Raw genomic sequence first — 26848 nt, forward strand, 5'->3', positions numbered from 1 at the left:
ATCAATTTTAATCTCAAACTTAAAAATGCTACTTATCTGAATTGATTTTATTTAAAATCATTTGAAAAGTTACCAAATTTCCACTTTGTAGTTTCTGTAAATAATGTAGCATCCAGTGTCCTATATTTAAAATAAGTTTTATGGTTTGAAAATTTGAATATTAGGACTTACGTTTTTGTCCAGCTGTTGTTAGGAACAAAATTTAACCGATAACATAAAGCAGTCAACTTGTTTTCAGACTCTCCTCTGCCTGAAAAAGAAAGAAATATGAATTTTTATTACTCAGTTTAATTCTTTATTTCTGTGAGGTTGAAGGAAGTTGGGGCTATACCTAGCTGTGCTTAGGGATCACTCTTGGCAGTGCTTGGTGGATTGTATGTCAGGTTTAATTAGGATTAGCTTCATGGAAGGCAAATACCTTAGCTACTTTACTATCTCTTTGGCAAAGATGGGTTTTTCCCTGTGTTCATTAAATAGAGTACTTTGGGTATACATTATTATGTATTGTTTCTTACAGCTATTTTTTAAATTTATTCATTTACTTTAACTATTACATTGGAATCCAGGATGGTGATGAATCATCTCCAATTTTAACAAGCTTTGAGATAGTGAAAGTTCCTGACCCTCAGATGTCTATGGTGAGTTAATTTGTATGTTTTCTTATAAAAACTTTCAAAGGGATTAGGACTTAGGTCTAATTCATATACTACATTTCCTTTACCAAAAAAGAAAAAAGCCCCAAAACTTGTAATAAAAATCAAAGTGGTGATTCATACACTTTCCTGAGCTATATGAAATCAGATTGAATTTTAACTATAAACTAATTCCTAAAAATAAAGTAAGGATAGACTGAGGTTGGGACACCATTTCATCTGAATTATTGAAAGATTAGGGCTCAGATGATATCCTGAAATAGGAACTTAGAAGATCAGGAAAGGTATTTGTTTATACCAGAAGGTCAGTAGGTGATGAGTATAAGTACTCTACTTGGGTCATAGGCATTTGGATGATTTTGAGATGTCTACATATTGAAATTTGGAGATAGTAGAGTAGGAAACGGTGCCTTACAACAGTTTAATTAGATAAGCTTTAAAAGAAAGTTTAGGCAAAAGTAGGGGCCGGCGAGGTGGCGCTAGAGGTAAGGTGTCTGCCTTGCAAGCGCTAGCCAAGGATCAGGACCATGGTTCGATCCCCCGGCGTCCCATATGGTCCCCCCAAGCCAGGGGCAATTTCTGAGCGCTTAGCCAGGAGTAACCCCTGAGCATCAAATGGTGTGGCCCGGAAAAAAAAAAAAAAAAGAAAGTTTAGGCAAAAGTATCTTTATAGCAACACAGAGGTTACCATAATATTCATTGCTTAACTTGTATACAATTTCTGAATTTTTGCACTTCTAATCAGATTAGCTGCCTTCCTGGAGAGGCCAATCTAGATTTAAATAGTAATAGATTGAGAGACTGACAGTGCTGTATTTTAGTTAATACAGACCTTTAGAGCAGGAATTATGGATGCGTAACATCAGAGGAAGAATTGCAGGTAAAACAGAATTTCAAAAAGAGAAGTGTCATTTAGAAATCTTTTAGACACAGCCATCTTTAGTATGTTCTATGCCATTGTACAGTGAAATCAAGTGATCTAAAATCGATGTTAAACTTTCAGTATAAAATTAAGTTTTATATATATATATATATTTGGTATTTGGGCCACACCCGGTGTCGCTCAGGGGTTACTCCTGGCTATGCGCTCAGAAGTCGCTCCTGGCTTGGGGGACCGTATGGGATGCTGGGGGATCGAACGGCGGTCCATCCAAGGCTAGCGCAGGCAAGGCAGACACCATACCTCTAGCGCCACCGTCTGGCCCAAGTTTTATCTTTGCTTCCTAAATTTTCAAACCACATGCTATACTGGTGGTTACCTTCAAATAGATGTGAACAAAGTTTTTTTATATTAGCATCCTAGGTAATAATCTAGTAATCCTTAACAAAATGGTAGATAAATGAAATTCTGTGTGTTCTTATAATATGAATGGTATAATTAAAACAAAAAAAGGTATTTTGTTGTTAAATTTTCTAGATGTGAGGAAATGCTAAGGGCTTTATATCTAGATGTAATAGCAAAAATGATATTAGAAATAAATTTGACATAAAAAATCACATGGAAGAAACATAGTGAGTCCATAAGACAGTTGACAATCTGGGAGAAACTTTGTGAAATATATCACAAAAGGCTAACTTCCTATGATATGAAGAATTCATAAAATTCAAAGTTCAGGGGATCAAAAATTGTTTGAAAATTAGGAATAATATACACATGCATAGTTCACCCAAGATAAAATTAAAAATGAAAGCTATAATATTTTATCACAGTATTTAATGTGATGAATTTTCCATAGGTAATTCAACTCCAAATAGATAGTTGTTTTCCATCTTCTCAGAACTGTTATTACATTGCTATGTTATGGTACAGTGATAACACGAGGCCACTAGTCGCTAACAGGAAGTAGGACTGTTTTAGTCTGGACCAGAAGGGAAGAAGATTTCAGGGGCAGGGAACGTTTCTTCTTAGGGCCACTTGGACATTTATGTCATCCTTCTCAGGCAATACAGATAAAGTACGTAGGTAGACCCATGGCCAACTGATGATAAGCATACTTGTCAGAAGGTTGAACCATGTGATTTCTCCCTCTAACTTATGTAGATCTGAAGTGGGCATTTCCTACCCTAGTTTTAGAGTGAAGGTAATATGTGAGTAAATAGAGGATGTAAAAACCTTAAGAGAATAATAGTAATGGATAAATGTGACATCACAGTGTTGGGGACTGTGACTTGTTTGAGGTTATTTTGCTATACTTTCTGCCTTAGTTCAGCCTTTCACCTAAAGGCTACGTGCAGTCTTGCTGTAAGTTCTTGGGCCAAAGAGAAAGGAATGTGCAGCTGCAAGAGATAATTAATTTTAGCCCGGAGGAGAGCAACACTACCCGGTACCATTATCAGAGACAGGGCCTCACTCCTTAAGACTACATTCCGGAGTCAACGAGGCTGTTATCAATAAGTGTATGTTACATTGTCTGTTCAAGATCATTGAGGCAAGCACATCTTCCACCACCTCCTGATAGTTAAGCAGTTAGGAATGCAGCTAGAAGGTCACAAGATGTTTCCATGGATACTGCAAGAAGTATTGCCCACTTGCCTTATTTGGAATAATGAAGTAATTTTCATGCCAAAAGAATGATTGACATTGCCTTTTGCCTGCCTCCTTCACCTTCCCTATATAAGAAGGTGCTGGACTTTAATAAACGCCTTTGAACAGAGTTTATGTCTTGGGCCATTTATTATTAACCTCTCCCAGATTTCTTACAGGTGTGGTTGTACTTTTGCTCTGCTAAATAAAGGTGCGGTCGTCTGAGAGCCTTCCCAGTAGATCCCCGCTGGCCGGGCCCCTCTGGGGGGCTTCAGGACCCCGCATTTTGGCGCCCAACGTGGGGCCGAAGACCACCACCACACTCGAACGACTCTGGCCGGCGAATCCGGAGCTCTTTCGTAAATCGCTGGGAAACCCCATCCGGGTAAGCGTAGAAACGAGTTAGCCTTGATCAAAAAATTTAAACTGCAGTTTTTCCAGTCGTTCTGACCGCCGCCCCTGATTGGCTTTTGGGGCTTCACCCATAGGATCCGCTACCATGGGTGCCGCATTGAGTACTGAGCTTAAATTCATTCGAGATATACAGTCTGAATTGAAACGCAGACATATAGAGGTTACCAAAAAAGATATTTGTAATTTTTTAATGTTTGTTCATGATGTTTGCCAGAAATCTAGTGTTCCCGGGCTCCCTCTCGCTCTGACTCTGTCTCTCAGTTTCCTTCCTCTTCTGACCCTTCATCTTTACTTCTGCCGCTGCACCCTCTGTGCAAAATCCTAAACAGCCCTTCACTTCCCTAGCCTCAGCTCCGTCCCTGTTCCACCAAAACCTTTACTCCCCTCACCACCCTCCCCTCCTTAGCCAGCAATTGCAACAATACAAAGCCTTTAATTGGAAAAGCCTCAAAGAGCCGTTTCAAGCCGTAACCTCCTATGGCCCCCAAGCCCCTTACACGCTCTCCTGCTTAGAATCTAAAAGCTGAACTCTTTGTCTCTTGAGAAGTTAACTTTTTTTTCCGCTGCAAAGCCCTTGCAGATAGGCAGGAATCCTGATCTCTAAGCTCTTATAGCTGGCCTCGCCTCTTTTCATACCTTAAAGGTACAGCACACACTTTCCAGGTCCCAGCTTGCCAACATGGCTCTTGCTGCCCTCTATGCCTGGAAGTCGCTCCCCAGAGCCAGCATTCCAGCAGCTCCCCCACACCGGCAACAAACTGTTGCTGCTTTCTCCCCCCCCCCCCCCCCCCGCTTTTCTGACTTGAGTTCCCAACTCACCACAATTACATCCATGGTGTCTCACCTCTCTAACAAACTTGATAATGCTCTTAGCTCAAAAACCAGTGCTACTACCTTTCCTGTCTTTCTCCCTAATGGAAAAAGTCTCCCCCCCCCTCCCCGCCTGCTCAGCAGCCTCCGCAGCTACCTTCTCAAACGCCTCCCACTGATCCCCCGCACCCCAGGGGAAAAATTCTAAATGCCCAAGACGCTCAGTCCCTAACCATGGCAGATTCCCTCCTCTCACCGCTCCCCCTCTTAAAGCTATAGAAATGAAACTACTTGGCCAAATTGAAAATCTTAAACAAATCTTAAGCCTTCAAAAACAGGCTGCTTCTCTTAATTCACAAGTTTCTGCCCTTCAGGCTTTCCCCCCGCCCTCCTAAAGCTATAGTTGTCTGTCCTCTGCCCACTGAATTCCACGGCCAGGCCCCCCATCTTGAGAATTCAGAGGGACAAACTAATAAAAGTGAGGCTGAGTGCCATAAAACAGAAACTGCTGCAGTGCCTACAAAAAATTCTAAGGGCACAGTGAGCAGGATAATTACAAAGTATCAGCTGCTAAGCCATAAAACCTTGCGATATCTACACTTTGCTGTTAAAACTTCTGAGCCTAATGTACCTTTTACTCAGTACATTTTGCTCAAACCAGTCCTCAGCCTCCTTCAGCCTCTTTCCTGCCACCCTTAGGAAACAGCCAGCTCAGGCCCTGCCACTCCCACTTTAAGCCTTCCAATTCACCCTGAAATACCCAATCTTTGTTATTCAAAAGAAATCTGAAAAGTGGCATCTCTTGCATATTCTCAAATCAATTAATAAAACCATGATCCCCATGGTGCTTTTGCAACCCAGACTCCCCTCTTCGGTTGCCATTCCCTCTAATTCCAATAAATTAGTAATTAATCTTAAAAGATTGCTTTTTTTTTTCTCTATATCATTACACCCTGCTGACTGTAAATAATTTACCTCTAGCCTTCCTGCTGTTAACTGTGCTGGCCCCTCCCCGAGTTATCAGTAAAAGACTCTGCTTCACCTTGTCAGCCCTACACTTCGTCAGATATTGTGTTATTACGTTTAGTGCATTAAGTGGTGTAAAGTAATTATTAAAACATTAAAAAGCAACAGGAAAATAACGGCAATAAACTTTTTTTTTCATGCCTCTCAGAAAATTTTACAGCAAGGTCATAATTCTGTCACTTTACAGATAACAAAATATTGGTAAAAGAAAAACTTCTTAGTGTTTTAAAATCCCAATAAACACAATAGTGTTAAATTTAAGTCTTTTATATTTCTATTAAAAATTTTTATTTTAATTTTATTTATTAAATTTATTAAATTTAATTTTTAAAGTATTTACAAAATTATGTGAAAAATAATGTGGTTAGCCTTTTTAAACAATATAGTTAATTTAATGCACAGTAAACACCTAGGTGTGCTTTATAGTACCCTTAGTTTTAACTTTGTGCTACAGCAATGGTTGTTCTTTATTTCTGCATTGAAAGAACTATTATTTTAAGTGCATTCAAAATATCAGCACATTATACAAATCTGTATATTTGTGTCGCAGTGAAAAAATAATATTAATGAAAAATATATTATATATGATTTTATAAGTAATATATAAAAGTAACTAAACTTTATAAGCAAATTAACTAGTATTAAATATAATTTTAGTCTTAAGTTCTAGGTGTGTAAATGTATCAAATGTCTTTAACTATATTTTATAATAATCTAAGCATTTAGTTAATTTGGTATATAATATTTTTTACAAATTATTCACATAAAGTCTTCATAGTAAAAACAGTTGTTTGTTTTTTAAAATCAGTTTTTATACCTTTAATAATCATAGTTCATGCTATTGTGTTTAATCATAAAAATTTTAACACTTTATTGCAGCTGTCTTACTGTTCTACTGCAAAACCAATTTAAAGAAAACCTATTCATTTACAGCAAATGATTTCATACTTCAGAGTGAAGACTCCTTCTACAGTGCTCATTAACCATTTTACTTAATGTTTTAAACTTCAAATTAAAATTGTTTTAAAAATGTTTTGTGTTAAATCTAAACCTTAAAATTTATTTTCAGCAAAGTTCCACTCCATCTACATTAAGTACTTCGCAAAACTAAACAAGTTTTTCTACAAAAAAAAAAAAAAAAAATTTTTTCTCACAAACATGCTGGCTAAATATTTAAAAGCGCTTGTCAATTTTTTATAAATAAGTCTTAAATCAATCCTTTTGTCTGTTTATGTGTCTGTTGTGATGAATGAAAGTGGCCACAAGTGTAAAATGTTGTGTTTAATGTTGTTTTGTTTTGTCTGTTTATTTGTTATCTCTACATTTTATAATAATACAATTTTTAAAGCCTTATCCATTTTTCAAATTTCAATTAATTTTTTCAACCTGGTTCAGTCTAGTCAGTTCACAAACTGGCATCTTGCAACTAAAAATCATGTGTTAAAAATTATGTATTAAGCTAGCTTTGTCCTTCTAAGAACATGGCGGAGGGTGTGGGGGATGGCAAACCCCAGATTTCTCAATGGCCATCGGGGATAACTTTTCCCTGGAGAATTTCTGGACTTTGCAGTCACCTGGCTTTCCTGCTATGTGTAAGTTCAGGCCTATAGAATATGTATTTATGGCTAAAAAATAGCATCCAGCTTTAACATAATAACTAGAAGTTTAAGAAAAATCCTTTATATTCAGTTTAAAAAAATTTTTTTTAATTAGCAATTGTTAATTATAAATTTTCTTTTATGCCAAAGTCTAACAGAAGTCAAATAACATTCCCGTGGTATTCAAAAATAACTAGTGTAATGTAAATTGCTAATGTTTTCTGCCTGTAAACCCAGGCCAGAGGACTAAGTAAATTCTTAATTTTTATATGAAGTAACCATTTTGCCTCCTGCAAACCTGTTTCTAACTGACTCCACCTTTGACAATGCTGAATTGGGCACTCTGCCTAGCTGCCTTGGATGCCCACCATTGCCACCAACAACCTCCATTGCAAACAAGTCACGGTCATGGAACTTTGCTTGCTCGAACCATATATGTGCCCGCCTGTTCAACAATCAAACATTTGCAATCAAACCATTATTGTTAACAACTCTTCCATCTTCATTGAAGCCCCCAACTCCACTTATTTTGTTTGTTCCACTGAATTTTCTCCCCATATTGTTACTGAAATGTTTCTTGCTTATCACGATTGTTATGTTTTAGCTTTGTTAATGCCTAGAATAACCATCAAACCTGTTGGTCGGTTTCCACCTCGAACCTCATCCTGCAAATGGTCAATGCCTCTGCCCAGGCACTCTCTAACACCAGCTATGAACACTGTTGGATCTGCTATTCACCGGTTTTGCCGTTTTATGAAAGCATCACAACGTTTGAACCTCCTATCTACACCAGTGACTCTGAACTTCTTCTCTGGGAAGTTCAGCCTCAGCATCATTAACTCACTGTTGGGCAAGTTGTGAGCTACGGACTCTGCCTTCTGGCCCATCCTCCTCCTCTCAAGTTATTTTAAATCTTATAAATGCCCCTGCTCTAGCCCTCACAGACCCAAATTGTGAACGCTGTTGGCTTAGCTTCTCTCCTCAACCCCTACCCTTATCCTTCCGTCTTTCACCGATGTTGTGAGCCCTTTACAACAGTTACCCTTGCAGTTCTCCTAGCCATTGGCACTGCTACTGGTGCTGGCACAGAAATTTACTCACTCGTCTCCTCTCAGTCCAATTTTCGCATTCTCACTCAGGCTGTAGAACAAGACATTAATGCAATCAAACATAGCTTACAATTTCTCACTGATACTGTTAGTTCCCTTGCAGATGTTGTGCTTCAAAATCGTCGTGGTTTAGATCTCGCCCTTATAAAGGAAGGGGGAGTCTGTGTGGCCCTTAAAGAACTATGTTGTATTTTTAAAGACAAAACTGGATTAGTTAGGGACAGCGTTCAACACATTGGTGATGGTATAAAAGATTTCCAAAAACGTTTCGATGAAGAACAAGGTTGGTAACCGGGATTGGTTTTTCTCTTCCCCTTGGCTCCACACAATCTTGTCCACCATTTTGGGTCCTCTCCTTAGCCTCATGTTGCTCTTTTCTCTTGGTCCATGGATTTTCCGCAAAATCACTGCTTTTATTAAAAACCAGGTAGAAGAAAGAGCAGAAACCTCTGTTCAGGTTAACTACCAACATCTAACCCCACGTGACTCCTGTGAAAACTTGGCTTTAGTCACCAAGCCGCCCTTCCAGCCACTAAGTTTTCAGGAGATAGAGCGCATAGCTAACAAACGGAGCTCACTCCGGTACTTGTGCTCTCGGCTGTGGAGATACCCACGACGGGATTAGCAAGGTCCCAGTTAGGACACGGCCCTAAAAGGCTACAACGCATAATTCGAATCTCTGTGCACACCCACGGCGCTTGTAGCCATCTTTTAAATGCGGCTTTGGCCGTGTCCAACCTGGTCAAACCTTGTAGCCTAAGACACGGTTCTTCCACCCGCTCACAACTTTCCTTCTTTTATTAGAAGAGAAAGGGGGAGATGTTGGGGACTGTGACTTGTTTGAGGTTATTTTGCTATACTTTCTGCCTTAGTTCAGCCTTTCACCTAAAGGCTACGTGCAGTCTTGCTGTAAGTTCTTGGGCCAAAGAGAAAGGAATGTGCAGCTGCAAGAGATAATTAATTTTAGCCCGGAGGAGAGCAACACTACCCGGTACCATTATCAGAGACAGGGCCTCACTCCTTAAGACTACATTCCGGAGTCAACGAGGCTGTTATCAATAAGTGTATGTTACATTGTCTGTTCAAGATCATTGAGGCAAGCACATCTTCCACCACCTCCTGATAGTTAAGCAGTTAGGAATGCAGCTAGAAGGTCACAAGATGTTTCCATGGATACTGCAAGAAGTATTGCCCACTTGCCTTATTTGGAATAATGAAGTAATTTTCATGCCAAAAGAATGATTGACATTGCCTTTTGCCTGCCTCCTTCACCTTCCCTATATAAGAAGGTGCTGGACTTTAATAAACGCCTTTGAACAGAGTTTATGTCTTGGGCCATTTATTATTAACCTCTCCCAGATTTCTTACAGGTGTGGTTGTACTTCTGCTCTGCTAAATAAAGGTGCGGTCGTCTGAGAGCCTTCCCAGTAGATCCCCGCTGGCCGGGCCCCTCTGGGGGGCTTCAGGACCCCACATCACAGAGCTGTCATGGCATGTGCATATTGTAGTCTAGTGAAACATAAGGTATACTTATTTTTTATATGCCAAATAAAGATGTATTTTTTAAAAGATGCCTAGGAAGCACACGTTTTGAATTTTGAAAAGTATTAATGACTATCAAATGGTTTTAAGTAATAATGGTTTACATATCTATTTCAAACTAGTTATTCAAACTGATTTTTACTGAAAAATATTTTAAATAATTTATAGGAGAACCTAGTTGAGAGCAAACACCACAAGCTAGCTCGGAATCTGAGAAGTGGACCTTCTGACCATGATCTCAAACCTAATGCTGCCACAAGAGATCAACTAAATGTAAGACAATTTGAAGGTTTCTAAAAAAAAAAAATTGAATAAATTAAAAAAATAAAAAAACGGGTATTTTGGTACAGCTGATGAAATAACCAATCTACTTTTAAAAGGTGATTTTGATAAATACATTTTCTGCAGATAATGATTTATGTAATTGCAGCAGTTTCACTTTTGTATAGTTTTTTTTTTAAGCTTTCAGTGAATAAATTAGCTCTGGAGACAGAGCTGCACGCGTGCATCTGAGTTATGCATTTCCTGTATGTGTTTGTGTGTGTGTTAAACAGCTTCCCTAGATAAAATTTCCCTAAGGTAAATCGTCTGTTAAAGGCCTTCCCTGCAGACATATGTTGTCTGCATTGACTTGACTCCAGAAAATTTTTCGTTCTCTTTATTTGCTTAGGTTGAGTGAAGATGAGTGGGCATTTGTTACTTTAACTTCTTTTGTTTTCAATTAATTGAAATCAGCTTTTCATAGTAGGTGTTCGTATCATATCACAGAAAGTTATTTTTTAAAATAACATTTCCTGAGACCAAAACATATTTTAACTGTCATTGAACTAAAGAATAAATATCTTTAGAGGACTTGCTTTAGCTGCTAAGTGGTGGGTTTTTTTTTTGTTTTGTTTTGTTTTGGGGGGGTGCACACCCTGTGACGCTCAGGGGTTACTCCTGGCTATGTGCTCAGAAATCACTCCTGGCTTAGGGGACTATATGGGACTCCGGGGTTCGAACCGAGTTCTATCCTGGGTCAGCTTGTGCAATGCAAATACCCTACTACTGTGCCATCACTCCGGCCCCTTACATGGGGTTTTTAAAGTTAGTTTCTAAGAATCTATTAGTAATGTTAAGTGAAGATTTATTTTTATATAGATTGTAACTTTTTCAAGTTTTTCTGCTCTCTTGTACTTTAATTATATATCCCTTTTAGGCTGAAACATGTAGAAAATTTAAATTGTACTTGTTTGTGTATATTTTTTTGGTTTTATAACAGTTATATGAAAAAAAGACAAATAAATGAAAGTAAGTATAGAGGAAGAATGTTTTTAACAAAAATGTTTTGAGGTTTTTTTTCCCCTTTTTTTTGTAGATTATTGTGAGTTATCCGCCAACTAAGCAGCTGACATATGAAGAACAAGATCTTGTTTGGAAGTTTAGATATTACTAATCAAGAAAAAGTGAGTTTAATGTTATTTTTCTGTAAACTTTGTTCAAATGAGTCATATTAGGGAAAACATTTATGGAAAATTGGCAGTTAAAATGTATTGAGTAATATATCAGTACTTAGTTTTTATTTATTTAATTTTTGATTTTGGGGTCATGATAGTGCTCAGAATTTACATCTGGCCCTGTGCTCAGTGCTCAATCTTGGCAGTGCTTGTGGAATCTTATGATGGAGTCCTGGGGACTGAGCCCAGATGCATGGAAGGTATGCGCTCTTTTTGCTCTCACCCTCCAGTTTGTTTTTTTTTTTCCAAGAGAAATTACAGAGAAGCACATACCTGTTTGTGGAGATATGATAGTCAGAAAGACTAAAGTTCTGTTCTGGTACTATACAACCTATAAGTAAGATGGAAAATTGGAAATGATTTCTCATTCTTATAATGATGATAGACCCTTTCTGTCTGATAATATTAGTGACTTACCTTTTGCATAGCAAGTGCATGGTACTGTTGCAGCCTTCTAAATCTGGGGGTCTAGCAGCATTTATTTATTTTGTTTTTGGGTCACATCAACGGTGTTTACAGGTTACTCCTGGCTCTGCACTCAGAAATCAGTCCTGCCAGTCATAGGGGACCATATAGGATGTCGGTATTTGAACCACCATCCTGGGTCAACTGTGTGCGAGGCAAACATCCTACCACTGTGCTACCTCTCGGCCCCAGCATTTATTTAAGTTATTACTTTTATTAAAATGAGTGCAAGATAAAAAAAAAATAAAAAAAAAAGAGTGTAGGACTCAAGATGTGAGGTAAGAGAGGGTCTGTAAAAAAAAAAAAATTGCCACTTGAGGCCCGAGATAGTACAGTGGATAAGTTGCTTGCCTTGCATATTCTCAACCCAGGCTCTCTCACTGGCAACACATATGGCTCGTTTGGAGTTATTTTTTTAGCTCAAAGGCAAGAGTAAGCCTTAAGTAGTGCCCTGTGTTGTGCCCTTTAACACCCCCCCCCCAAAAAAAAAAGAAATTTTGATTGTGCAAATCAAGTTGCTAGGCTGACATCTGGTTTGTTATGAAGTATAGAGGTTAGGTCAAAACTAGAAAGTTTTATTCCCTTATGAAACCATGGAATAAAATTCCTGGAAAAAATGACTATGATGAAATAGTCAACTTTAGACTTGAGTCTGGAGACTTTTGCCATTTTGACTACTAAGAGACTTTTTTTTTTTTTTTGGTTTTGGGGTCACACCCGGCAGCACTCAGGGGGTTACTCTTGGCTCTATACTCAGAAATTGCTTCCGGTAAGCTGGGGGAGACCATATGGGATGCTGGGATTCGAACCACCATCCTTCTGCATGCAAGGCAAATGCCCTACCACCATGCTATCTCTCCAGCCCGTTTTCTAATTCTTAAAAGAGTTTTGTAAATTCTTAGAACTAGGTTCAAGGACTAACTTTTCACATATAATTATAATTAGCATCCGTTATCAGATATAATAATAGCAATTAGCATATATTAGCAGCTACATTGCACCAGAGATCTCTCGAATATTACAACGGCTCCACAGTGTAGGTTTTGCTATTTCTGTTCTCCAAATAAGTAGACTTCTGTCTTCAGAAAGATTAAGGAACTAGTGCAGAATCATAAAGCTTCCAAATGCTGCCACTCGGTATGGGCACATTTATTGTTAGAAGAGGAGTAGTCAGTAAAAATTTAGAAAAGAGGAAATAGAAAAAAGATTTGCAGATTTTCAACATACTTTATAGGAATATTAAATGCACTGGGGGTAGAAAGAGAAGCATCAGGAAAATAATTATCTGTCAAAAGCTATAAATAACTATCTGATGGGGTAGTGAATGGATGAGTATGTTTTATAATAGCTGAGGTGATTAGCATCTTTAACTTGTTTATTTGGAGAAACAATTGTACTTACTGTCTAAGATAAAGGTAAAAATCTAGTTACAGTTTATAAGTTCTCCAGCTTCTCTTTTATTTTATTGATGCCTCAGGAAATTATTTATAGATTAATCATATTCATTCTCCTTTATATCCATTATAAGAATGAGAGGGGAATTTTAAATATACTCTAGCTTTGGGTAGTATTCTTTTTATCACTAGACAAAAGAAAATACTCATTACTAGCAACACGGGTTTGTGATTTTGTTTTTTATGAACAGATTGGGTTAGAGCCATGATGCTCTTCTTAAATGAGGAATAATCTAGGGTACAGAAATTGTATCTTCAGTGTAGCACGGTGTTGTCTAAAGTACATAGCAAGATCTGAATTAAACCAGTTAAAATGTGTAGGGTCAGGAAGCATAGAATAGATTTACAGAGTAGAACTCCCTCAGATAGAAAGGCTTGCAAGAAAAATTGTTTGTTTAAACAAGTAGTCGTTTCCCACTGAAATTCAATTACTTCTAGATATGTGCAAAAGAAATAAAATGCTCAAGTGTTATAAAGTGTCTGACAAGTTTCATTTAACGAGTTGATTTCAAGTTTTGGAGAGGAGGGTGATGAAACTATAATATGTCTCAGGCCATAGTATAGGATTCTTATGATCACTGCAGAGGAGTGAACACTATTATTAATGTTCTGGAAGCACTTTTTAGTAAAGTATATATATATATGTGTGTGTGTGTGTGTATATATATATATATATATATATATATATATATATATATATATATTGGGTTTGGCCTTGAAGTGACCAAAGGAATTATTCACACAGCCACATTTCTATCTTTGTAGTAATTTAATGGGGGTTTTGTAGCAAAACAGATAATCTTGTATTCCTATTCTTAATTTACTTACACAGAAAAACTATTTTACTGTCAGTGACACAAGAACTGATTGAGGTTATTTTATGCTTGGTCTCTGAGTCTGAAAGGATTTCTCAGAGAGAAAACAATAGTCAGAAAACAAATTGGTGAAATTGGTGCTTATTGTAGTTACGCTACTTACTTATTTTTAATATATTTTATTTTATTTTATTTTATTTAAACACCTTGATTACATATAAGATTGTTTGGGTTTCAGTCATGTAAAGAACACCATCCATCACCAGTGCAACATTCCCATCACCAATGTCCCAAATCTCCCTCTTCCCCACCCAACTCCCGCCTTTACTCTAGACAGGCTTTTCATTTACTTCATATATTCTCATTATTAGGACAGTTCAGAATGTAGTTATTTCTCTAACTAAACTCATCACTCTTTGTGGTGAGCTGGAACTTCCAGCTCTTTTCTCTTTTGTGTCTGAAAGTTATTATTGCAAGAATGTCTTTCATTTTTCTTAAAACGCATAGATGAGTGAGACCATTCTGCGTCTTTCTCTCTCTCTCTGACTTATTTCACTCAGTGTAATAGATTCCATGTACGTCCATGTATAGGAAAATTTCATGACTTCATCTATCCCGACAGCTACATAATATTACATTGTGTATATGTACCACGATTTTTAGCCATTCGTCTGTTGAAGGGCATCTGGGTTGTTTTCAGAGTATTGCTATGGTAAATTGTGCTGCGATGAATATAGGTGTAAGGAAGGGATTTTTGTATGTATTTTTGTGTTCCTAGGGTATATTCCTAGGAGTGGTATAGCTGGGTCGTATGGGAGCTCAATTTCCAGTTTTTGGAGAACTCTCCATATTGCTTTCCATAAAGGTTGAACTACATGGCATTCTCACCAGCAGTGGATAAGAGTTCCTTTCTCTCCACATGCCCGCCAACACTGTTTGTTTTCATTCTTTGTGATGTGTGGCAATCCTGTGGTGTGAGGTGGTACCTCATAGCTGTTTTGATTTGCATCTCCCTGATGATTAGTGATGTGGAGCATTTTTTCATGTGTCTTTTGGCCATTTGTATTTCTTCTTTGTTAAAGTGTCTGTCCATTTCTTCTCCCCTTTTTTTGATGGGATTAGATGTTTTTTTCTTGCAAAGTTCTGTCCTATATTTTGGAGATTAGTCCCTTGTCTGCTGAGTAGTAGGTGAATAGTTTCTCCCACTCAGTGGGGGGCTCTTGTATTCTGGGCTCTATTTCCTTTGAGGTGCAGAAGCTTCTCAGCTTAATATATTCCCATCTGTTAACCTCTGCTTTCACTTGCTTGGAGAGTGCAGTTTCCTCCTTGAATATGCCTGTAGTCTTCAATGTCCTGGAATGTTTTGCAAACGTGTTGTTCTATATATCTTATGGTTTTGGGTCTGATATCGAGGTCTTTCATCCATTTGGATTTTACCTTCGTACATGATGTTAGCTGGGGGTCTAAATTCAATTTTTTGCAAGTGGCTAGCCAGTTGTGCCAACACCACTTGTTGAAGAGGTTTTCTTTGCTCCATTTAGGATTTCTTGCTCATTTATCAAAAGTTAGGTGATTGTATGTCTGGGGAACTTTCTCTGAGTATTCAAGCCTATTCCACTGATCTGAGGGCCTGTCCTTATTCCAATAACATGCTGTTTTGATAACTATTGCTTTGTAGTAAAGTTTAAAGTTGGGGAAAGTAATTCCTCCCATATTCTTTTTCCCAATGATTGCTTTAGCTATTCTAGGGTGTTCATTATTCCAAATGAATTTCAAAAGTGCCTGATCCACTTTTTGAAGAATGTCATGGGTATCTTTAGAGGGGATCGCATTAAATCTGTACAATGCCTTGGGGAGTATTGCCATTTTGATGATGTTAATCCTGCCAATCCATGAGCAGGGTATGTGTTTCCATTTCCACGTGTCCTCTCTTATTTCTTGGAGCAGAGTTTTATAGTTTTCTTTGTATAGGTCCTTCACATTTTTAGTCAAGTTGATTCCAAGTTATTTGAGTTTGTGTGGCACTATTGTGAATGGGGTTGTTTTCTTAATGTCCATTTCTTCCTTATTACTAGTGGTGTATAGAAAGGCCATTGATTTTTGTGTGTTAATTTTGTAGCCTGCCACCTTGCTATATGAGTCTTTTTGTTTCTAGAAGCTTTTTGGTAGAGTCTTTAGGGTTTTCTAAGTAGAGTATCATGTCATTTGCAAACAGCAAGAGCTTGACTTCTTCCTTTCCTATCTGGATTCCTTTGATATCTTTTTCTTGCCTAATTGCTATAGCGAATATTTCCAGTGCTATGTTGAATAGGAGTGATGAGAGAGGACAGCCTTGTCTTGTGCCAGAATTTAGAGGAAAGGCTCTCAGTTTTTCTCCATTGAGGACAATGTTTGCCTCTGGCTTATGGTAGATGGCCTTAACTATATTGAGAAAGGTTCCTTCCATTCCCATCTTGCTGAGAGTTTTGATCAAGGATGAGTGTTGGACCTTATCAAATGCTTTCTCTGCATCTATTGGTATGATCATGTGATTCTTATTTTTCTTGTTGTTGATGTTGTGTATTATGTTGATAGATTTATGGATGTTAAACCAGCCTTGCATTCCTGGGATGAAACCTACTTGATTATAGTGGATGATCTTCTTAATGAGGCATTGAATCCTATTTGCCAGGATTTTGTTGAGGATTTTGCATCTGCATTCATCAGCGATATTGGTCTGTAATTTTCTTTTTTCGTAGCATCCTGTTTTTTCGATTTCATGAAAGAGTCTTGCCAGGATTGGTAGTAGTTTCTCTTGGAAAGTTTGAAAGAATTCATTAGTGAATCCATCTGGGCCTGGGCTTTTGTTTTGGGGCAGACTTTTGATTACCGTTTTAATTTCATCAATAGTGATGGGTGTGTTTAGATATGCTACATCCTCTTCCTTCAACCGTGGAAGATTATAAGAGTCCAAGAATTTATCCATTTCTTCCAGTTCTCATTTTTAGTGGCATAGAGTTTCTCAAAATAGTTTCTGATTACCCTTTGAATCTCTGGCCTATCAGTAGTGATCTCTCCTTTTTCATTCCTAATACGAGTTATTAAGTTTCTCCCTCTCTCTTTCTTTATTAGTTTTGCCAGGGATCTATCGATCTTGTTTATTTTTTCAAAGAACCAACTTCTACTTTCGTTGATCTTTCGGATTGTTTTGCCAGTGATCTATCAATCTTGTTTATTTTTTCAAAGAACCAACTTCTGCTTTCGTTGATCTTTCGGATTGTTTTTCGGGTTTCCACTTCGTTGATTTCTGCTCTCAGCTTTGTTATTTCCTTCTGTCTCCCTATTTTTTGATCCTTTTGTTGAGCACTTTCTAGTTCTATGAGCTTCGTCATTAAGCTACTCAGGTAAGCCCCTTCTTTCTTCCTGATATGTGCTTGCAAAGTTATAAATTTTCCTCTCAGTACTGCTTTTGCTGTGTCCCATAAGTTCTGATAGTTTGTAGTTTGTGTCTTTATTATCATTTGTTTCTAGGAAAGTTTTGATTTCCTCTTTGATTTCATCTCGGACCCACTGGTTATTAAGTATGATGCTGTTTAATTACCAGGTGTTAAAGTTTTTCTTCTGTGTCCCTTTAGAATTCACAAATAATTTCAGAGCCTTGTGGTCAGCGAAGGTAGTCTGCAAGATTTCTATCCTCTTGATATTATGGAGGTATGTTTTATGTGCCAGCATGTAGTCTATCCTGGAGAATGTCCCATGTACATTGGAGAAGAATGTGTATCCAGGTTTCTGGTGATGGAGTGTCCTATATGTATCCACTAGGCCTCTTTCTTCCATTTCTCTTCTCAGGTCTCGTATACCTTGTTGGGTTTTAGTAGGTTGACCTATCCAGTGTTGACAAAGTCTTGTTGAGGTCCCCCACAATTATTGTGTTGTTATTGATATTATTTTTCATATTTGTCAACAATTGTATTAAATATTTTGCTGTCCCTCATTTGGTGTATATATGTTTAGGAGAGTGATTTCTTCCTGCTCTACATACCCCTTGATTAATATAAAGAGTCCATATTTGTTCCTTACAACCTTCCTGAGTATAAAGTTTGCATTATCTGATATTAGTATGGCCACTCCAGCTTTTTTTTTAAGTATCTATATTTAAACACCGTGATTACAAATATAATTGTAGTTGTATGATTACAGTCATGTAAAGAACAGCCCCCTTCACCAGTGCAGGATTCCCACCACCAATTTCCCAGATCTACCTACTCCCCACCCCACCCACACCTGTACTGAAGACAGGCTTTTTTTTCCCTCATTCATTCACATTGTTATGATACTTTTCAGTGTAGTTATTTCTCTAACTGTACTTATCACTCCATGTGGTGAGCTTCATGTCATTAGCTGCACCTACATGGGAGGATAGGGGGAAGTAAGGGTTGGGACTGAGGCAGTAAAATATTAGAAATGAGCTTTGTAGGGCAGTATAAAGGTGGATATTATGTATACAATATATTATAGTATACAAGATGGATATTATGGATATATAGAATATATGCACACAATACTATCAATATGAAAATAAAGAGAAAAAATTTCCACTGACTGTTCCAACATAAACCAGTTCTAGAACAGCCTGCCCTCCTCCCAGAGCGCATTCCTGTTAGTGTAGGGAGAGATAGGGGGAAAGCCTGTTGACCCCTATAGAGTCCACCTAGACCGGTGCCCAGGGAAAGACTGAAGTCCAGGGGACCAGCAAGAGCTGGTCTCCAGAATCAAGGAGGAAACTGGAAGCCAGATGTCTGCCCGCCCTCCTCCCCATGCACTTCCCCCCTGGAGTACGGAGGGAGGGGGGAACCTGAGGACCATTAAGAGTCCACCTGAACCCACTTCTGGCCATCTGAGCTGGCACCCAGGGAAGGCCTGGAGTCAGGGGGAAAAGACAAGGATGGCTGGTGGCCTGCCAAGCTTCCCAGCACTCCTCAGGCTAGGGATAAGTGCCCCGGTGGTATGGCTGCTCCCCAAACCCTATACCTGGCAAGAGCTAGCTATTTCCTAAGTTTTAGATTATTAGAGGAGCCATTTTGATTTCTGTAAATATGGGCGTGTACTGCAAAATTAGTTCATTGCTAAGGCTATAGATTGCTTCTTACAATATACAGAAACGGAATTCAGGGGTTACAAGATAAGCGCGGCCGCGGACACTTTTCGGATGTGGGTCCTGGAGAGATTACAGTCCTTGGTGTCTGTAGGCTTGGCTGGCTCAGCAGAAAAGAGGGAGAGAGCATGGCTGCTGTTCGTTATAAGTCTCTGGGTTCCCAATCACACGGCAGGAATTGGCCCCACCTTCATTGGCTGGGGACATCTTACCGGGTGTGGGTCCTGGAGAGATTACAGTCCTTGGTGTCTGTAGGCTAGGCTGGCTCAGCAGAACAGAGGGAGAGAGCATGGCCGCGGGTGTGGGTCCTGGAGAGATTACAGTCCGTGGTGTCTGTAGGCTAGGCTGGCTCAGCAGAAAAGAGCCACTCCAGCTTTTTTATGGGTGTTGTTTGCTTGGATAATTTTCCTCCAGCCTTTTATTTTCAGTCTATGTTTGTTCTGACTATTCAGGTGTGTTTCTTGTAGGCAGCAGAAGGTTGGATTGAGTTTTTTGATCCATTTAGCCACTCTGTGTCTCTTAACTGGTGTATTTAGTCCATTGACATTGAGAGGAAGAATTGTCCTGGGATTTAATGCCATTTTTATATCGAAATTTTGTGTGTCTTTTGGTCAGTCTTGTCTTATATTAGGTCTTTCAGTTTTTCTCTTAAGACTGGTTTTGAGTCTGTAAAGTTTCTGAGCTGTTTTTTGTCAGTGAAACCATGTATTCTTCCATCAAACCTGAAAGTGAGTTTTTCTGGGTACAGTATTCTAGGTGAATCATTCATTTCATTGAGTTTTGTCACTATGTCCCACCACTGCTTTCTGGCCTTGAGTGTTTCTGTTGACAGGTCTGTTGTTAATCTCAAGGATGCTCCCTTGAATGTAATTTCCCTTTTTGATCTTGCTGTTTTCAGAATTCAGTCTCTATCTGTGGGATTCGTCATTGTGACTAGGACGTGTCTTGGGGTATTTTTTTCTGGGGTCTCTTTTGGTTGGTACTCTTCGAGCATGCAGGATTTGATCGCATATATTCTTTAGCTCTGGAAGTTTCTCTTCATTAATGTTCTTGACTGTTGATTCTTCCTGGAATTTTCTTCCTGGGTTTCTGGGACTCCAATGATTCTTAAGTTGTTTCTGTTGAGTTTATCATAAACTTCTACTTTCATCTGTTCCCATTCTTTGACTAATTTTTTCATTGTCTGTTTATTTGCTTTAAATTTTTATTCCAATCTCTCCTGCTGTATGAAGTTGTTATTTATCTCATCTTCCACAGCACCAATTCTATTCTCAGCTTCTGTTACCCTGGTGTAGAGCTTATCCATTTTGTCATTCAATTCGTTTACTGATTTTTTTATTTATTTCATTTTATTCATGTTATTTCATTTTGGAGTTTTGTGATTTCTGTCTTCATATTTTCTTGGTTCTTATTAGTGTTCTGTTCAACTCGATCCATGGTTTCTTTGAGTTCTTTGAGCATCTTCCATATTGCTTGTCTAAACTCCTTATCTGAGAGATTGATTAGTTGGTTGGTCATTTTCTGGTCATCAGAACTGTCATCTTCATTCTCTATGTCTGATGCTGGCCTGCGTTGTTTCCCCATTGTCACACTTGTATTGTGGGTTTTTCTACGTGTTGTGGTGGTACTCATTGACTAAATGATATACGCGGATACGCCCTTTATGGGTGGGTTGACTTGCCTCCAAGGAAGGGGTGTCCTCCGTTAATGAAGCCTCACACAGGATCAAAATCTTATGTCCAAGCATACAGCAGAGAATACAGTCTGAGGATAAATGCTGGGCTTCAGTAATCCAGCACAGTTCTTAATGTGATTTTTTCTTCTTCGCGTAGCGAAGTGGAGCGGCCTGGCCGTGCTCTGCTGGAGCCTCTTTTCGGGCAACTCCCAAGAGGTTCAAGCGACAGGACAGGAGACAGACATACCAGGCAGCACTCACAATTTCTCACGGTCGGGCCCCACTCCTACTTAATTATTTTTAATTCAGTTCGTTCTCTTCACTTATTTTTCCCCCAAAAAATCCAGTCTCAAACATTAATTGATGTTAACACCTAAAGTTCACAGTAAGCTTTGTGTAATAAAACTAAATTTGGGGCCGGAGAGGTGGCGCTAGAGGTAAGTTGTCTGTCTTGCAAGCCCTAGCGTAGGACGGACCACGGTTCGATCCCCCGGTGTCCTATATGGTCCCCCTGAGCCAGGAGCGATTTCTGAGCACATAGCCAGGAGTAACCCCTGAGCGTCAAATGGGTGTGGCCCAAAAACCAAAAAAAAAAAAAATCTAGTTAAATGTATGAAGTACTTAGGGGGATGGGGGTAGAGCTATAGCACAGTGGTAGGGCATTTCCCTTGCACTCAGCAGATGAAGGACAGACCTGGTTCAATCCCTGGTTCATCCCATTAGATTCCCCAAGCCAGGAGTGATTTCTGAGTACATAGCCAGGAGTAACCCCTGAGCATTACCAGGTGTGGCTCAAAAACCAAAAAAGTATTAAAAATTTTGTCTTCCTTAACTTGTAGAAGTGACTCTTTTTTATGAAAGCTATAATATATACATATAATATATAGCTTTTAAAATGGTAAATAATTTTTATAACATTTTAATTGAAGTAGCTCATTAATTTAATAGCTTTTTATTATGCTGGGGAAGCAGAAAAAACTGAAGTATCATAGGTAAAAGATAACAGTGATACGCTCAGTGTTCTTAGATACCTTTGAAGTAAAAGGTGATGAGATAATTTTTTGTTGTTGTTATTTTGGTTTTTTGGTTTTGGGGTCACACCTGGCAGCACTCAGGGGTTACTCCTGGCTCTAAGCTCAGAAATGGCTCCTGGCAGGCTCAGGGAACCAAATGGGATGCCAGGATTTGAACCACTGACCTTCTGCATGAAAGGCAAATGCCTTACCTCCATGCTATCTCTCCAGCCCATGATAATTTTTTGTTTCAATTTTTGTTGATATTATTTTACTTCATGATAAAATGTTGATAGTATGTAGCAGACATGGATTCAATTCAACAAGATCTTGTTATCATTCAGGTTTGACTGAATGGAATGTGGAAGAGACAAGATCAGTGTGCAGTTTGGTCTTCCAGAGCTGAGATTGATTTTAAAAGTTTGAGAAAGTTTTGAACCTATTTTGTTTTTAGTAAAAGAAAGTATAAATTTGACAGAAAAATTCAGGAGACAGATTAGGGTGTATTAATAGCTACTAAATAGGATGGAGTCAGATATTCACTAGCCTATGAATCTACACTGTCAATGGGATTTTATTGCTAATAGGAAAACCTCTAAAGCAACAGACTGTACCTTAACAAATTTAATTTTATTTGTGAATGTAAATTTTGGAGCTGGAGACATAGTACCATAGGTAAGGTACTTGCCTTGCATAGGACTGATCCCAGATTTGATCACTCTGTATGGTCCCCTATGCTCTGTCAGTAGTGATCCTGAACACAGAACTAGTAATAAGTCCTAAGCGTAGCCAACAACGAACTAACCAGATAAAATATAAATTTGTGGACCAGAGTGCTAGTACAGTGGATAGGGAGCCTTATTTTGCATGTAGTGGACCCAGGGTGCCTTGAACCCCTTCAGTAGTGATTTCGGAGTGTCCAGAAATCAAAATAAAAGAATGCAATTGTTTTTTTTTATTATGTGCTTTAAAAAAAGTATATGTAGTATTACACTTGATTTTTGCCATGTCAAGAAGTGATGATATATGTTGTTTTAAAATGAAGAGGAATAATCAAAGACTTTGATATTTTTTAGAACACAATTTATTCATTTTGTTTGTTTATTTTGGGTCACACCCTGTGGTGCTCAGTGGTTACTCCTGACTCTGCACTCAGGAATTACTTTTGGAGGTGCTTAGGGGACCATTCCAGAGATCGAATCTAGTCAGCCTCTTGCAAGCCCCTCCCACTGTGATATCACTCCAGCCTCTGGAGCATAATTTAAAACTTAATATATGTCTCTGTTTGCTTTCTAAACTCCCTCCCCATCCAGTGTTAATATAACCTGAAGGTTTTGTGTTTGAGCCTCCAGGGCTTGGTAGGAGCATGGAGTGGAATGTGCACTAGTGCATGTGGAACTAGAGATAAAACATGCTAAGCACAATGCTCTACCACTCCCTCGCTTCTGTTTCAAGTTGATTTTTAACCTTTCTTGTGGTATTGTTATTTACAGTACTGGTAATGATGGTATGATAGTTTCATGTATGTCATTCCCACAAGAACACGTGCCATGAGAAAAAACCCACTTCTACCCCAGTCCATTCACGAATACTCATTTCTCTGGACCAGCTCTGTTGCCATTGGTCCTTCATTGCTTTGTATCTTAAAATCCCAAATAGGAGAGAGCAAAATTGCACTGTGAATGTTATTTGTGAGTCATTATAGATTATTCTTTATATTAAGATTTGAGGGCCCGGAGTTTGCCTTGCAAAGCAGCCGTGTTTGCCTGCAAGCAGCTGATCCAGGACCAAAGGTGGTTGGTTCGAATCCCGGTGTCCCATAGGGTCCCCCGTGCCTGCCAGGAGCTATTTCTGAGCAGACAGCCAGGAGTAACCCCTGAGCACTGCCGGGTGTGGCCCAAAAACCAAAAAAAAAAAAAAAAAAGAAAGAAAGAAAAAGATTTAAATATTTCTGAAGTACACAAATTTGTATGCTTAATGTAATATACAAACGTTAATGTACCAATACAATTAACAGGCTTGTTGCCTGTATTTTTAACAGGTATATTAACGTTTGTATACTTCATTAAGTTTACCACTAAAGGTCAAACAATCCTTTGCTTTACATTTGACCCCTGGAACCTAATATAATCATCATTCCCAGGAAGTGATGCTTGAAGGCTGGGTGAGTTGGAGAAAATTAGAGCTCATCTGATTGTGATCAAAACAGATGTATTTAGGAGCATTGTATACTGATTTTGAAGGCTGTGTTGGAAGTAAGGTTTAAACAGGGTTAGGAATGGAGGCTATATTCAATATCTTGGAACTAAACCCCTGAGTTCATGATGTAGAAAATATGGCATACGGAAGGAACAGGGTGAGGAAATTGTTTCTATATGTTGTAATAAAAATACAATTATTTTTATATATTTAATATCTATGATAAATATTTCTTTTCCATCCTGTATCCTGAGTTTTGAAAACCCTGACATTTTTTGAATAGTAAAGATGAGAGGAAAGTCTTTTATCTTTATTAATAAGCTCTTTTAACTATCCTTGAGTTTTATACTAGTAAAGTTACTTCTGTGAGCATAGAATTCTGCCCTGAGCAACCAGCCCACCCTCTTACTGGGAGGTAAGTTTCTGGGAGTTTCTGGGGCTTGAGTAAATCATGAGTAGACAGTGATTTAATAAATCATGCCTATGTAGTGAAACCTGCAATATCAGTGAAATGGAGGTGTTCACGGACCAGGAGAGTGGCACATCACAGATGTCTGCAAAATGAGGAAATTGGTTGATGTGGAAAACTGGACAGTGTCTGAAGTGTCTTGAGCAAAGGAGGAGGCTTTTCTTCAGCAATAATGTAGAAATATTCAGCAGTTGAGTTTGCAGATGCCTAAACTAGATATATGGATATATGTGAAGAATATATTATTTTCTCTTATGCCATGACTGATCATGAATTTTAGAATAGAAGAAAGCAGTTGTGTGATTCTATGTTTGAGAGGGGCTTAGCAAAATAGCGACTGCAATTTAAATATAGTGACTTTAAAATATTAATAAATTAATCGGCATCACTTATTTGTTTGACATATTGGCATTAATTTTATGAATCAGTAAGGTAGATATAAAGACTTGGGATTAAATATTGTTGTCTGCAAATTTATATACTTTTATCATTCCTCTTGTTTCTTTATTCAGCTACATTCTTATTTACATTTGTAACCAGCATTATAAAGTTGGGTACTTTGTGAATTTTACTACTACTAAGTCTATTAATTGAGATTCAGAAAGTTAGATTGTTTCAGTGAATTAAGTATATTGACCTGCTGAAAGATTTGCTGATAATAAGTCTGTATACATATATTTCTATTAAGACTGCTGATGTACTGTGAAATGGAAAAGCTTTTTCTGTAGTTACGTAAGAAGTATTACTTGATTTCCACAATTCGATCTACAATTACATTTTAGAAATAAAAAAATACATAGAATAAAGTTAATAAGATAGTCTGTTTAGAATTAAAAGGAAGTCTATATTCCTATTTGGAAAAAAGGAGCAGTATGGAGAATGGTAGGTGGTGAAGAAATGGCTGGCTATCATTGGGCAATGAAACCTTTAGTTGCAGGTGTAAGATTACCCACCAAAGCACTTGACATTTGTAAGAGTATCGTGTAAATGCTTATGGTACAGTAAAGGCAACTACTACAAGCAGAAAAGTGCTATATTTTTCTGGGAAAAGTTGATTTTTGCAACTTGACCTTAGAGAAGATGATTCTATTTTGGTGAAGTGCATGGGAATTCTTTTAACTCTTTTAGACAAAAGTTAAATCATGTATTAAATAGGTCTCAGCTTAATTGATGCATGGAGGGCAATGAAAGTGAGAGTCACAGGTTTGGAGTATAGGTAAAAGATATCAATATGTTTTATTTGTTTTTAAATTTTGACTTAGTTTTAGGCAACATGACTAAATAGTGTTAAAGTTTATGGTTATAAAGTCTATGGTTTTTATATACAAAGTTTCTGCACCCTCATCTCCACCAGAATATAAAGGATTGCTGACTGCTTTTATGTTATTTTTGCTCGCCTTTTCCTTCCTCTCCTCCTAACCTCAATGATATGCTTTGAGAAAGAAGCCAGTTTGATTAATACTTGTATCTTACTAGAAACTTATACTATCTTTTGACAGTCTTCAAATAATTGCAGAAGCTGTTCATGTTTGGGTAATTCAATTCATTTTCATTCTTAAGACACTATAACTGATCAATGGGAAGAAGTTACACAAAACGGTCCAAGAACATCATTAAAGAGAAACTTCCAGAGCTAAAGAATATATGTGATCAAATCCTGCATGCTCGAAGAGTACCAACCAAAAGAGACCCCAGAAAAACCACCCCAACACATCCTAATCACAATGACAAATCCCACAGATAGAGACAGAATTCTGAAAACAGCAAGATCAAAAGGGGAAATTACGTTCAAGCAAGCATCCTTGAGATTTACAACAGACCTGTCACCAGAAACACTCAATGCCAGAAAGCAGTGGTGGGATATTGTGACAAGACTGAATGAAATGAATGTTTCACCTAGAATACTGTACCCAGCAAAACTCACTTTCCGGTTTGATGGAAGAATACATGGTTTCACAGACAAAAAACAGCTCAGAAACTTTACAGACTCAAAACCAGTCTTAAGAGAAAAACTGAAAGACCTAATTTAAGACAAGACTGACCAAAAGACACACCAAATTTTGATATAAAGATGGCATTAAATCCCAGGATAATTCTTTCTCTCAACATCAATGGACTAAATGCACCAGTTAGACACAGAGTGGCTAAATGGATCAAAAAACTCAATCCAACCTTCTGCTGCCTACAAGAAACGCACCTGAATAGTCAGAACAAACATAGACTCAAAATAAAAGGCTGGAGAAAAATTATCTAAGCAAACAACACCCATAAAAAAGCTGGAGTGGCCATACTAATATCACATAATGCAAACTTTATACTCAGGAAGGTTGTAAGGGACAAAGATGAACATTTTATATTAATCAAGGGGTATATAGAGCAGGAAGAAATAACTCTCCTAAACATATATGCACCGAATGAGGGGCCAGCAAAATATTTAATACAACTGTTGACA

At 38.1% G+C, this 26848-nt stretch overlaps 1 protein-coding gene and 1 non-coding gene across 2 annotated transcripts in view; both read left to right on the forward strand.

The window, feature by feature from the left end:
- LOC126004512 (phosphatidylinositol 3-kinase catalytic subunit type 3-like) overlaps positions 1–26848 on the forward strand; it is a 180572-nt gene that overhangs the window by 59910 nt on the left and 93814 nt on the right. Inside the window, 4 exon segments of the mRNA XM_049770921.1 lie at positions 567–638; positions 9845–9949; positions 11034–11107; positions 11109–11121. Coding sequence (XP_049626878.1) covers positions 567–638; positions 9845–9949; positions 11034–11107; positions 11109–11121 — 264 coding nt within the window.
- Positions 5822–5951, forward strand: LOC126005034 (small nucleolar RNA SNORA22). The gene has a single exon (XR_007494219.1). It is a non-coding gene; the product is annotated as a small nucleolar RNA SNORA22 (small nucleolar RNA).

The sequence above is a fragment of the Suncus etruscus genome, chromosome 3 (genome assembly GCF_024139225.1).
Source record: "Suncus etruscus isolate mSunEtr1 chromosome 3, mSunEtr1.pri.cur, whole genome shotgun sequence".
NCBI classification, from domain to species: domain Eukaryota; kingdom Metazoa; phylum Chordata; class Mammalia; order Eulipotyphla; family Soricidae; genus Suncus; species Suncus etruscus.